A 15,787-nucleotide genomic window follows, 5' to 3' on the forward strand; every position below is an offset into this window, starting at 1 on the left:
TCTTCCAATATTCCTGAATTTATGAAGTAATTACAGTGTTCAAAGTACCTCATACCATTTGGTCTGAAGTCATTTATAACAGGGCAATCACAGATACCGTGTTAGAGAGTATGTCTTGGCTCTTGTTCACATAGTTTACAATTGGAATGTTCACCATTGGGGGGATTCATTACCTGCAGCCATCTGCCATAGATATCGATATCCCAGCCTAATTCGGGCAATTACAATGTAACACTATATATTTATGTACAGTATAACAGCTATTTATAGTTAGTCATTAATCATACAGATGTGCGAATGATCTTCAAATGGTAACTGACAGGCTTGTGCGAATTTTAAATTATCATATGTAGATATTAATCCAATTTTTTGTACCACATTCTTTACTAAGGAGATTCTGGCGTTTTAAATTTCGCTGCGTATATACTATTTGAACGTAACGTCCATAGAGCATTGGGTAAACGGGATCAGAAGCGTTGTTACCCGCGTCTTGAGTTCTGAATCTATATTTGAAGCTTCCTATTTCTGTACGTATTATGCTCCCTTGTTTTATATTGCCGTGTCTGCAAGAGGGTTCCAATATCTTATAGGTGGGTATCGGTAGGCGGCAAGTTACGAGTTTGTGTTGGTGGAGGAAGGAACGAGTGTGATGCCGGGATATTAAACACTGGTGGCTTGGTGTGACCGGTCGGCGGGGCGGCGCTGCTCCTGGTATGTTGGTGTGCTCTCTGGTGCCGAGCGCCTTACTCTTATATATACACCTAAGATTGACTTTGAGTTAAGTAAAGAGTGAATTACTATGTCCACCCACTTGGGTGAGGTTGTGTGGGGGTTTATCCAGTGTCAGTTGTATCATTTGGCCTAAATGTATTCCTGGAGGGACAAGACAACTCTTACATTGTATTGTAGTAATATTTGTCTATGTACTTTTGTCAATATCTGGTTATGGACTTTGAGCCAGGAAGGCTGTATTTTTTTTTTTTTTTTTTTTTTTTGAGATATATACAAGAGTTGTTACATTCTTGTACAGCCACTAGTACGCGTAGCGTTTCGGGCAAGTCCTTAATCCTATGGTCCCTGGAATACGATCCCCTGCCGCGAAGAATCGTTTTTTCATCCAAGTACACATTTTACTGTTGCGTTAAACAGAGGCTACAGTTAAGGAATTGCGCCCAGTAAATCCTCCCCGGCCAGGATACTCGTCAATAACCTGATTTTTACCAGAGTTACCTGAGGGGCCACTAACCCTAGTGGCCTCGACGAGGACAGGAAGCCGTCGGCTTGTCGAGGGTCCCCCCCTCCCCTCATATCTGGTTAAGACTACAATAAGCAAGTATTGCGGCCAGGTCACACTAGCGGCCTCCGGCAGGTCACGTCACTCGGGTCTTCCCAGTGAGAAAAATATTGTATTGACCAAATAAACGTGACTTTAACAAATAATCCAAACCCCACACACATAGTTCATTTATTATGCACCCCATACCATTCCAGTAGGTGGTAAAATGAAAACATTGATTTGTTTCGGGTCCCCTTCTCCAATTTTTAAAATAGAATCGAAATGTCACTTTTTACGCACTGGGTGGTTTTTATATTGCTATATCCTAGGCAAGACATTGGTGAATAAATAGTGTCTCCTGTTTTGACATTAGGCCTGATGTAATGCGTACGCGGTGAGTTTAGTAAAACAGAATCGTACTGTACACCTAGTATAGTACAGTACCTGTATTTTGCTTATTTATTTGTTGTCGTCTGTGAAAAAGTTCTATATCATGTGCATGGGGCCAATGATTGATGTAGTTTTAGATTTTGTATATGAAAAAAAGTAAAAATAATCACGGGCCCTTGTGGATTTGTTCGAGGGTTTGAACCTTCGTTTGGGATGATCCCAGAAGTTCCTTAGTAGGCTGCGGCATGACACAAGTTCGAACCTTCATCATTGCCCTTGTGTATTTGTTCATATGATGCATCACGCTATTATGATTTCTGTGTGTAATAATAATATTGTATTTACAGTAAGGTACAATAGGTTGGTGAGATTACAAGGATCCATTAGTGATGTTTTTATTCCTGCAATGCCACTAACACAGCATTTTGAGCAGCCAAATATTTTGGATTCCTCCCTTTCACCAATGACTTTTTGCTACTCCTAACTTTTGTATGATTCTTGTAGCTTTAGCTTAATTGTTTGTCCCTCCACATAGCCTCCTTTGCCATTCTTGGGCTAGGATAGGGGGTTCAAGTTATCATCGCCTCTAGAGGGAATGTCGTTCTAGCTCCAGTTTGCAGATTTTCTGTTGTATTATGTGGCTTGATCATATTTCTAGAGATACTAAGTCTATTTTTTTGTTTTGTTTTGAGGCATTGATTTGCGTTTGTATTTTCTAGCTGATCTAACCTCCTTATTTCTGTGAAGTCTAGGTTTATTAATTCCCAGTCAATGTGTTCTTATTAAATGAATTTGCTGAATCCTCCTCCTCCTCCTAGGATTTAGAACTGGCTGTGCAGGTCTATTGCCCATTTTTGACAACTTGAATTAGGTTGTAATCCGAGTAATGAGTACTGTATTTGCAATCATTGTTCCTGATCAAGTTGGTTATCTATTAAAATAAGATTGTGTTTTCTAGTTGGTTCTATTTTTTTTGCTGATTTAAGGCAAATCTGCCTCGCATCTGCAAGTGGTCATTTGTGTGTGACATTTAAACTACTCCCCGAGATTGTCTCGAATATAACTGTACAGTAGTTGCCACATCTTTCCATTTTAGGTGCCATAGGTTGAGGTTCCCAAGCAATTGATGATTGGGGCTGGATTTGTAAGCAGTAACGATTTAAACGATTCTTCGCGGCAGGGGATCATATTCCAGGGACCTGCCCGAAACGCTACGCGTACTAGTGGCTCTACAAGAATGTAACAACTCTTGTATATATTTAAAAAAAAAAAAAAAAAAAAAAATATTCCATTTTCATTAGTTGGTTATTAAACTGCTAAGATTCGTCTCTGGTCACTTGTATGCCATGACAATAACAACATTTATGATCTTTTTGATTAGCAGCACTTCCACCACATTATGGTGTTTAGCAGCTCAGTGCAGATGAGTGAGTGTAATGAACAAGCTGACCCCCCCCCCCCACCCCCCCCCCCCCCCCACCCAGTAATCTTTCCTGTCGTCTCTGAATTTTTTTTTGTACTCGTCTCCATATTTCACTATCATGGTAATCCTTTGTGTAATGGCTTATTTGCTGCTGCTTTTTTTCTCCCTTGATACAAACAAGAAATTTGTATTAAAATTGGTGGTGAAACCTTTACTAGTAGGAGTACTGTACTGCTTTGGTAGTTTTATAAGTACAGTAACATTTTATTTTAATTGACTGCAGTATATAAGCTTGTCGAATTCTTATATTAAGAGACTTAAATTTTTTCAGATTGTGGTTTACATTTTTATTGTTGGTATCCTCCTTTTTTTTGTGCTGAATTCAGTTTTACTGGATTTGAATTGTAAACTTTAATGAATTGAGTAATTTATAAGATTGTAACCAATGTTATGGGAAAAAACTACATGGAACCATGATCCAACATATCCAAACTTTTCTGGCTTATTAAGGGTTAACTCATAAGATGATTGAGATAATCTTGAAGACCCACTATTGTCCTATTTAGGTTCTTTTCTACAGATCCACTAAATATGTTTTGAGTTGAAATTGATGCTGTATCCTAAATGATGCAAACATTTGGTAGGTTTTAATGCAGTGGGCTATATTATTTTTTTTGCACACCAGTGATTTATCCATTTAATGTTTTTGAAATGTTAGTATAGTATAGATTAAAGTCACTGGTATCTGTCCAGCTGTTAGTATCCTAGCACCAGAGCTGTAAAGTCCTGTACAGACTGTACTAATGGAAAGACTAAAATCATAATGCCACTAACTACAAATGTACGAAATTGTACAGATAAATATTAGAATATTTGGGGGTTTCCAAGACCTGTGGCCTTCAGAAGAAGTTTGGGTCTAGTAACTGCAGCCATTTGTCAGTGATGGGTTAAGTTGGATGTGATTAGTTTGGGGTAGGTGTGCTTGAGGAGTAATAACACATGGTTCAAGCTTCTCCAATTACTCTACCGGTTTAGGTAGCATGCCCAAACTTGGGGTGGAATTCAACAGAAGCCTACTGAGGGCCTTGGTCCTGAGACTAATGAGGTACTCATTCCGTGTCTTGACGTCTTGCTCTTGAGAATAAGATGCTTACGTAATTAGGGGCTCAGATATTCGGCTCATGAGCATGAAGGGCAACCCAGTCTGTGATGTCATTACCTGGAATTTCAGTAACATGGGATTCATTGGAGAAGAATTTTGCAGGCTGTATCACAGACAATTTTTTTCCCCACATCTTGTCCAAAACAGTGTGTTAGTGGCTTTAGGAATAGTATATACTAACTCTATCTAGAAATCCAACATTCTGCTTGTAACTTATTTTCTATGTACATACAGTATGTACTTTTACCTAAATAAATTATTTTATTTATAAATGCCAGGTGAATGTGTTAGACTAGTATATTTGAAGAGTTCTAGACATTTTTGGTGTTTAGCTTTATCTAACGATGTACTGTACCCCTTGTTGCTAGTTTTATTTTGTTTTGCTGCAGGTGGCAGACAATTCGTGCATTTCATTGCATGAATAGCTACTTTAGGCTTATCATTGTTAAACTATACTACTGTACTTTGATTAATATGGAATTTTGTCAATAATATTTAAAGCAGATTGGAACAATCAATTTTGGGGTCAGTTACAGTAAGTAAAAATAGTTGTATTTGATGTTGGAATGTTATGAGCTGCTGTACTAACAGACTGCAGGACTATTTTTTACCTTCGTTATGATTTCAGAGAAGTATTGGTGAATTAAAAGTCGAGCACTATGGAGTCGTTAACAGCACAGTTCGATGACCTCATCCGATGTATGCAGGTCCTTGCTGACCCAGCAGAGGAGAGTAAGTGGACTTTTGGAAGTAACTTGTCCATATCTGGTAAGGTCTCCCAATAATGATAGTGCCATAGTTTTCAGATTTTTTTTCCAAAATGTGTGTTGTGCAGTCTGCAGAATGGAAAAAAAATCAAAGTCAGTTATGATTAATTAGGGAACAGTATATTTATAACATGTCTGGAACACACACCTTGAGTTTCAAGTTAATTGGATAATATTTTATATGCCCTGTATTAGAAAATAGATACAGTATCCCCCCCCCTCCCATTATTTTTAACCCTTAAACAGCACGGATTAAGGGGTCGAGAAGCTAAAAATATTTAGAATTGTGTAAAAATTACTTGAAAATGTTAAGCAAATCTCCAACTTATTGGCTTCAGCATTGTGAAACTTTCCTCAAAATATTTTCAGAAATTGATTTTATAATTTTTTTTTAAAAAGAACATTTTATTAAGAACAGCAGCTCCTATTAACTGGAACTAAGAGATAATGCAGTAATAGAGATGTCAGCACCTGTCCAAGGCACAGAGAAGAATACAGTAGTAGTAAGAAGTGTCTACAAAGTGGATATGCAGCTGGTGCCTTTATGGCATTGCCGAGTAATATGATATCACAAGTAATAGTGAATGTGTTATTATGCTTTTTGTTATATATCATATATATACATTGCCCAATGTTAATGTTACTTTTATTAATGTCCAAATTTTTTTTTTATGGGGAATTTTTTTTTTTTTTTAATCTGATTTTGTTGTAACCTTTAAATCCTAGAGAATGCATACCTGTCCCTAACTAGGGACAGGTCTCTAACTTCCCCTAACTTCATCCCTGTGAAGATAGAATGAAATTGGTCAATAAAATAAATCGGTCACAACTCGCAGAACTTGGGACTTTGAATTTTTTTTTGGCTGATATTTTTCAGAGATTTCAAACTTTATTTTCTTTCTCCAAGTTGTTTTAAATAGGGACCAAATTAGGGTTTTTTACTTATATAAAGTATACCCTAAATATATCTCCTAAATCATTATAATTATTCCTGTAATTTTTTTTTTCTTTTGAGGGATTTTTTTCTTGACTTCATTTCAACACACACTGATCTACAACTTTCACATATTCAAGTATGAATTCCAAGCAATGTTTATTAAAACATACAAGTAAATTAACGAATTCAAACTACAGTACCTTTATTCAATGTCGATAATTTCAACTTCAATTACAGTATCTCTAAAACTAGAGTTTCAACTTTGAGTGGCTTCTAAAAGTCCTGTTTCTGACCGATTCTTACCATTTTGACATTGTATGCTTAGCCGTCTGTTCTACAATCCCTTGAGAATGGATTTTTCATAAACTCTAAACGTTTGGAGTTGTGCATTTTTTGTCTAAAATTACCGCACATTTCAAATGCCATATTGACGATTTTTTTTTTTTTTATAGTTAAGTACAGTATACTGGAAACCTGTATTGTAATTTTATGAAAATGATCATATGCTATTCTGAGAGCATAATAACGCCAAATGAATAACTGGTGATAGTTCATATTTTTTGATCTTTTAAAATCTGAAGTTTTCAATTTTAAATTTTTAAATTATTTTTGACTTTCTGGTTTTTCAAGTTGATAAAGTGACAAGGTTGGAGCATTTGCCGAGTTGATTGTCCACAAAAAATTGGAAATTGTTTTTACAAGTTTTAAAAACTGAAGTTATGCCCAATCATGTGTGTGTGTGTTTTGTGCCGTTTAAGGGTTAATGACAGTTGGAAATGGCATGGTTTTTCTCTTGCTACATATATAACTTTATTTTTACACCCTTAGCAGGATAGTGTCACAGCCGAAGGTTTAAACTAAGTGCAAAATTCCATTAGTATGGGCAGAAGATCAAACAGTATTGGCTTAAAGATAGTGTATTTTACATAAAATAAAAACTCGGCGTGAAAATTGATTTGGTGGAAGACAAAAATTTTAATCTAATGTCAACAAAGTCTTCCAGTGCAAATGTATATTAATAACATATTATTATTGAATGGATGATAATAAAAAACACCATGTTCAGTGGTGATAACTTGCAGGAATTTGGTGTGGAAGAACTAAGATCTTAAGTGACAAGAAATGAGAAGGAAAATAAGAATGAAATTTGGGAGGAAAGAAGAGATACTATAGATGCAATTGGCTGGAAGGGACAATGAGAGAGGTAATGGGTCTAGTAAAGTGAAGACAGGATGCGGTACAAGACTCTTATTAGATCTCTTCATAAAACTGAATGACCAAAGGAAAGATCTCAGAATTATGATATCTGACCTAACGCTCAAAGGTTAAAATAAAAACTACCATAACATTTGTGTGGAAAATCACACAAGGAGTGATGTGATTGGGTGGGTATTGAACCCTTCAAAACAGGATGCACTATCATCATTGTTCTTGTCTAAATATTAGTCGTATGGAATACTGTTCAGTCCTGTATTTCCTTTAAACTAAGGAAGATACATATTTACACTGGAAAATATACACAACTAGTGTATAGCACTTCTTAAATCAAATTAAGCACTTGACTCTTAAAGTGCGCATCACGTCATATGACGTGTTGGACGTTGTTCCAGTCAACTGCGCATCACGTCATATGATGTGTTGGAGTACTACGCAAGATTTAAACGGCCCGCGGATACACGGGGTTCACCACACCTTCATCAGGGTTCTTGTAAACAGACGCCATTTAAAAAAAAAATCGTGGGCCAAACTCCCGGGTGTTATTGGCCTCGGTATTGAGTGAGCAACCAAGCCTGACGCACGCAGCATGAGCTAACAGCACTGCTGTTCAGCTTGTGACCACAGCATCGCCTAAAAATGCCAAAATATACTTGTTCATGCTATTATGTAGCGATGATATTATTACAGAAGACCCCTGACTGTGGTAAAACTGACCAGGGTTCTGATAATAGCAGGATTGTGGTGATATTTAGCGCTGTGCGCCATGGAGGGAGGAGTAATGCTGTGGGAGGGAGGATGGAGGCGATGTCTTCTGACTGTGTGTGGCCACCTTTTATTAACTGCACTCAGCATACCAGCTTAGTGGTTCGCTATGGTGACCACAAATGTAGATACCTATATATAACGTGTGTATAGAGTGTATAAACAGCAAGAGAAGGTTTGGAGCCGCCATTTTGGTGAGGGCAGTGGCCTCATCTGCACGACGACACCGTGCAGACGACGGTGTTGTTTACTGGTTACCACGATGTACCAGTTTATTTGTACAAGTATGGTGAATAAAACGGGTAGATATTTATATGTAATGTGTGTGTATAGCGTAATAACACCACACAGTATTGGAGGAGAAATATTAGTGCGTCTGGCCTTGAGGGCGGCAGCCATCAGCTGACTGTGTGAGGTCCTACGTCTTTGTGCCTTTACTCACCATACAAGCTTAGATGTACAGTTATGGTGAACAAAACGTGTAGATACTTATATATAACGTCTGTATATGGTGAATTATAGCAAAAACAGTATTGTGGGAGGAGAATGTGGGTGAGTCAGATGACTGGAGGGAGGGTAGGAGTGGCTGGCTTGTACACGGCGGTCACTCCTCGTTACTTTTTGACTCGTAATAGCTACTTAGCGGTTCGTTATAGTGAACAAAACATGCAGATACTTATATATAACCTGTGCTTATAGTGTAATAACCGACAAAGTATTTGTTCACTGATTGATGAACATAATTGAATCAACAATATGCACACCATATTTTTGAGTACAGCAATGATTCACTCATTTTATTATATAAATATATCAAACTACACACTATTGAATAATATTACAGCAAAAAAAAACTATGAAAAATCAGACATTGAAATAATTAGGTAATTATCTCTTTGTGGCAACTCCGGCCTGACAGCTGGCGATCAACAGACCGCCTGGGACGCATGCTGAGTCAGCGCCTATAATTTGTCACACTTCCCCGCCCTATAGCGGGCAATATATGCCACTTACGATTTTTTTATTATTTTTCCCGTGATCAGTGAACACAAATTAACAGGTTAGGAAGAATTTTTTTTTTTTTTTTTTTTTCAAAATGACATGCGCCTGTGGGGATGACAGGATATTAAACCCTGAGCATGTTAAGGGTTAAACTACAGTGCAGTACTTTTATTGCCTCCAAACATCTAAGTTGCTCTTATTGGAACTGATAAGATTTTGTAATTTATTTATGGTATATGTAATTGTTAATTTCATAATTTTTAATATTTTTATAATAAACAGGCAGTAGATATGCATTCTTTTAATTTGAATAATCTATTATCAACTTCTATGTAGGCTACAAAATACATTAGCCCAAAGAACTAGGTTCATAGTAATATTTGTAAGAACTTTGGTGGTTCACAAAGTTAAAGGGGGCCAGACTAGGGAATAATATACTGTATTTACTAAATATAGTACATCATAAACATGGTAACTTAACACTTTCCGGCTATGAGGACTCATCCCGGCGTCCTGTTTCGCCTACCCGCTTCCGCTATGTGGACATAAACTTATGTCCTCTTTTAAAATATTTGTATAAAATTCAATTTTTATCCGATTTACTTTGGGTTTGTTTCAAACTGCGCGCCATGAGGCTCTCTTTCTCACCAATAGGCTGCATGGTACAATAAGTTCATGAAAGGTTCACAAACATAACAAAAGTAAAAACATTTCGTGTGTGTTTGACTCACTGATATGTTCCAGCGTTGTTTTATATTTGGCGCTATTCTATCTTACGCTTTGTTGATCTTTTTTACCTACGGGCTCATAGAACATTCTATTGCGAACACATTGACACAAAAATGAATGACGTACATAGAATAATAATGTCATGAGAATGAAATAAGTATAAACTTTCAAAGCGCCGTGCGTCGTCCCGTCACCGACACCGGGTAACAATTTCACCACTTCCCACACTCTTGCGGGCGGGCCGCAATCATTATTCTACACTTATATTCATATCACCGTGTTGGGAATTTCATTGCGAGTCCTTTGATACCAAAATTAACACTGTAGGACAAGTGTGGAGGTGATAACAATCCCAAGAGTAAAAATATTTTGTTGCTGTTGAGCGCTCACGGCGAGTCACGTTCGTAGTTATTTATTTGGTGCTGGTATCCCTATACGTTTCGTGACTTTTTTTACTGATGTTCTTCTAGAGAATTTTATTGCGAACACGTTGGTACCAAAATGAAATACGTAGCTCAAGAACTAAGGTCAGGAGAGTAAAAAGAGTATACACATTTTTGTTTTTACGCTTACGCAGCAAATCGCCGGGAGCACTTACGGTTGTTTTTTTTACATTCGCCTGGAGCCGGAAAGTGTTAATAATGGCCCTCTAGCACAGCAGATATTTTTAAGTGTTTTGTCTGGGCGTGTGTTAATAAAAATACTTTTTGTTTCTGTAGAGTTCCTGGAATTTGTGGAGAGTGAAGAACGGTATCATAATCACATCCATAGCTTAGAAGTTGAAGTAATGCGGTTGCAAAAACAAACGATGCAACAGCAGAAAGAAGTAAAGGCTTTGGAGATGAAGCTTAAAAATGCACGACACTTATTTGATGTTGAGAAGGTGAAACGAATCTCTGTCGAGACCGAAAAGAATGACTTGGTAAGTAGCCCATCTTGATGCTATCCAGTACTTGGCTATATTCTTGACTTTATCATATGTTATATTGACATTTAATTAAAGAAGTTAATGCAATGCGACTCATTTCCAAGAAACTAATAAGACAGGCAGTATTAGAAAAGGAAGCTTGTGGATGTGCAATATACACTGCTGTCCTTGACAGCAGTGTATAGTTTTTATTTTTTAATACTTAACAACTACACACACGAACTGTTGATGGCCACCACTGTATCAGAGACCCTGAAACAGAATCCAGTAGTAACTGGAGCATGCATAAGGGTTAGATAAGCGTCATAAACTTTGTATTGTATACTATAAAACGGTAACATCAAAGCTTATTTAATTTGTAAAAGTATAAAAATTTAAATTCACTTGGAAAAATCTCAGTACTCAAACATGCCACTTGAGCAACTTTTTTTTTTTCTTTTACAAATATTGGGAAAACCTTATGGTCTGAACTGAAGTTTATTTATTAAATGAGAACAATTATCTTTAAAAGTTAAGTGGACAGTGTTTTAACTCAAGCCAAGAAATCGGCAATCTTGACACCATTCGTTGGCCAGGTAGTTAAATAACTTTAAAAGACGTTTCAGCAGTCTAAACATGTACATTTATATTATACCTACCTTTGCAAAGTCTTTGACACTTCTATAATTTTCTTATTATCCATTGTTAGTCATGTACTCTCGCATCTGACTAGATGGGTACTTGAAGTGGTATGCAGACCATGAGTCACAATAACGTGGGTGAAGCTGTTATGACCAAACCACAAAGAAGATGGAGAAACGATGATGTTTCGATCTGTCCTGAACCATTATAAAGTCAAAATGTCGTTGTTTCTACATCTTCTGATGTGTGGTTTGGTCATCACTTTAAGTGGTATTTCTTTATTTCCCCCTTTAATTTGCCACTTCTTGGCCTTGTATCTGGTAGTGTTTTGGACTGGGTTTGTGGCACAGCTGGTTTGCATCGCAAACCAGCTGTGCAAAAAAAGAAAGGTGCAAATGGCAAAAGAAAGGTGCAAATTATATACTTTATACAAGAGCTGTTCGAGTCTACCGACACCCAGGGGAGCGAGAGTAGATCTTGCAGCTTGGAGCACGAAGAGTGTTCTGAGGTCTGGCTGGTGGTGAGCTGCTTATATATGCGGTCAGACCTGATGAAGATGGCGCTGATGTGCATGTAACTATTGCTGGCAGTCTTAAACTAGCGGTTTAGCTGGTCGAGTGGAGTTGGCCCCAGACAGCTGTCTCGGATGCTTGAGGATGGAGGGAAGGGGGGGGGTGTCTTGTATAGACACAGGCTTCTGAGCACATATTATCGTTGTTGAATTCATATACTCGAGTATGCAGATGTGTTGTTGAATAGGTGGTAAAGGGATAGGCAGGATCTCCTTGCTTAAGCAAGAGATTTTCGTAACAACATACATAGCCACAAGTAGCAATGAAGTTGCTACTAACAACTGAGTTTGTGGCTGCATCACTTTGAACCCAAGATTTCAAGAGTACATAAGAATTTTAAAGATTTATTCCATAGTGCTTCAGGTTGTCTAATAATGTCCAGTATGTTCACACTGCATGATTACTGCCTGATGTACCAAAAGTCACATCTGTGCTAAACACAATGCCTCATTAACAAAAACTTTACAAAAATCGTGCTTAAAAATGTCTTCAGTACTATAATTGTGAGGTCTCGCTTCCTTTTCCTTACAGTACATGTACGTTAATTAAAAATGGAAATACAGAACATTTGTAATATAAAGATGCACTTAAAATACGAGAACAAAGTGGTTGGCACGATTTTGAATTCGCAGGACTAAAACAAACCAGCAAAGTACCGCAGAGTGTGGTACATTTTATTAAAGGCACAGGGAATGGGAACAATAGAGCATGTAAATCATTTCTCATTCACCCAGATTAACTGAACGTTCTCAAATAACAATGAGGAAAAATGAGGTAAACAACCTCATAAATGAGGCAAGCACCTCGCACACTCCCTCCACACACCCTCAGTCGTGAGAGTTGGGATCCCCTCTGAGTATGGTGGAGGTGCAGGAATGCTACCCTCAAAAAAAAAAAAAAAATTACATGGAAATCTATTTTACACTGACGTAAACATTCTCTAATACAATTTAAAATGCACGCAAACACTGACGAATGAAATAAAAACAAAACACTTAGATTAATATAATGCAACTAAAAATTACATAAGTCATTACATGATCAAAACATAGTCTGTGCAATGTTCTCACTGATTTAGTTGCATTCCATTGTGGAAGATATTTTATTTCAATATATAAAAGATGATCTTTCACTGTTCTTTGATAATTGTGTACTGTACCATTGTCTTTAGTTCATGTGAGTAATTGCCATTTTTATTAGGCAGTACAGATTGGCATGGTAATGGACCTTCTTGGAAGAGGTCAGGTCAATGAGACAAAGGAGAAGTTGCAGCAGTTGCAGAATTCTTTCACTTTCATCGGAGGGACCGACCAACGTCGCAGCGTGAAAGACCACTCGCCAGTTCCCTTGTCCACCATCACAGAAGATCATGATTCTGTAGGTAAGCAAGCTCACATTAATGAAATCCATTTGTCATTTTATAATATTTGTGCAGGGTTGCAAGCTTCAACCTTGCAAGCTTGCTTCGTGCAGAGTTGACATTCGATCCCAGATAGTCCAAGTGGCTGAGAACATAGCTCCTTGTCCTTATATCCCTTCCAAGTGCTATGTGATGATACTGGCTTGTGTGCTCTCCTCATAATTATCTTAGCATGCATATATATATATATATATAGTATATATATCTATATATATATATATATATATATATATATATATATAATATATATATGAAATATATATAGATATTATATAATAGGATATATATAATAGCCAGAACGCACTTCTCAGCCTACATTCAAGGCCCGATTTGCCTAATAAGCCAAGTTTTCATGAATTAATGTTTTTTCGTCTACCTAACCTACCTAACCTAACCTAACCTAGCTTTTTTGGCTACCTAACCTAACCTTGCCTATAAATATAGGTTAGGTTAGGTTAGGTAGGGTTGGTTAGGTTCGGTCATATATCTACGTTAATTTTAACTCCAATAAAAAAAATTGACCTCATACATAGAGAAAAGGGTTGCTTTATCATTTCATAAGAAAAAAATTATAGTAAATATATTAATTCAGGAAAACTGGCTTATTAGGCAAATCGGGCCTTGAATAGTAGGCTGATATATATATATATATATATATATATATATATATATATATATATATATATATATATATATATATATATATATATATATATATATATATATATATATATATATATATATATATATATATATATATATATATATATATATATATATATATATATATATATATATATATATATATATATATATATATATATATATATATATATATATATATATATATATATATATATAATATATATATATATATATATATATATATATATATATATATATATATATATATATATATATATATATATATATATATATATATATATATATATATATATATATATATATATATATATATATATAATATATATATATATATATATATATATATATATATATATATATATATATATATATATATATATATATATATATATATATATATATATATATATAATATATATATATATATATATATATATATATATATATATATATATATATATATATATATATATTATATATATATATATATATATATATATATATATATTATATATATATATATATATATTATATATATATATATATATATATATATATATATATATATATATATATATATATATATATATATATATATATACTTAAAATCAATAAAAGTGTGCTGAGCAGAGAAGTCCTACTTTCTGAGCAGTCTGTCAGATTCTCCGTGGAACAGGAGCCAACTGGACGGTTAGGTAATGTCACTATGCTAGGCTCTCATGACTTGTCCCACCCCAAGCCTGATCAGGGTTTATGCAAATTGTTCAATCATGGATCTCAGATGGTGGGCAAAAGAGCATATGTTGAGTAAATAAAAGAAGGCATCACTGAGGGACCAGCCCACTGACACAGTAGGGAGGAATACCCCTCAACACCCCCCTTTTGCATGTGCTAATAAGCAACAGAAGGATAGCTATTTAATACTCTGGGAATTACCATTGCCAACTAAAGGTACATGCTGCCACTGTGTAGCAGCACTACTTGCACAAGTAAAGTGTTGAAGGTAACAAGCACCCCACTAAGTCTAGACCACTCAATCCAGCTCGAGGATGTGTGGACCAAAAGGGTGGAAATGGGAGTATCCAGGATAACTGCTCAGAAAGCAGTCACTATGCTCAGTGCTGAGTCAGCTCTTCATGTTAAACCAAAAGACCAAAGTAGATTTATGATGGGGTACTGCCTATAGCGTTGGATCAAAGTGAACTGAAGAATAATGAAGGATAACTACTTCTCTACTTACCCTAGTGCCGCACAATCGTAAAACAGAAGTGGCAAAGGGCAGCTCTTTGCAATCAAGTTTGGTTTAGCAATAAAAAAAAAAAGCAATTGAAGTTGGCTTGCTTTGAGGTCACATGCCTTTGAGGCCCCACATTCTGTTCGTGACTTGAGTCAACCATCCATGAAGTGGCATCTGATGTGCCTTTGAATAAAAATGTCATTGACTGGGTTGAGGAACAGCGTGACTGCATGAGACTCCTGGAAATACTGACACTATGGCTCGAATGGATAGAGGGTGTATGTTGAATTACACGGGGGGACAGAACCGGTCTAAAATTGCACAATGGCCTGTGCCGAAAGGCAGGACCCCTCATTCTTTGTCATGAATGGAGGCAATGCCTGAAGCCGAACTAACTTGCCCAGAGGACAAAACCTAGTCCTGCAGGGTGCCTAATAAGAGCTTGTAGTCATTAAATTGTCTTCATTTCACACGTTCCTACTCTATTGTCTCTAGTTCTGGTAAGTGCTCTATGAAATTTGCTTTGGTTTTTCCATTTCACTCGATGTTGAGAGCTGGCTGAGGGAGCATCTAAGAGGCCCCAGCTCAGAAATAGGGTGTTGAGCATAGTGAAACACAATAATACTCAGTGGTTCCCCTCTTTTAATTCGTTGTTCCTGTGCCAACGTTGTCTTCTA

At 36.3% G+C, this 15,787-nt stretch overlaps 1 protein-coding gene across 1 annotated transcript in view; it reads left to right on the forward strand.

Annotated features, from left to right (window-relative positions):
- Positions 1-582: 582 nt before the first annotated feature.
- Positions 583-15,787, forward strand: part of LOC123746401 (rac GTPase-activating protein 1) — a 44,240-nt gene continuing 29,035 nt past the window's right edge. The window contains exons 1-4 of the mRNA XM_045727915.2: positions 583-711; positions 4,880-4,983; positions 10,386-10,588; positions 12,988-13,168. Coding sequence (XP_045583871.2) covers positions 4,911-4,983; positions 10,386-10,588; positions 12,988-13,168 — 457 coding nt within the window. The 5' untranslated portion in view covers positions 583-711; positions 4,880-4,910. The remainder of the gene's footprint in view (positions 712-4,879; positions 4,984-10,385; positions 10,589-12,987; positions 13,169-15,787) is intronic.

The sequence above is a fragment of the Procambarus clarkii genome, chromosome 80 (assembly GCF_040958095.1).
Source record: "Procambarus clarkii isolate CNS0578487 chromosome 80, FALCON_Pclarkii_2.0, whole genome shotgun sequence".
NCBI classification, from domain to species: domain Eukaryota; kingdom Metazoa; phylum Arthropoda; class Malacostraca; order Decapoda; family Cambaridae; genus Procambarus; species Procambarus clarkii.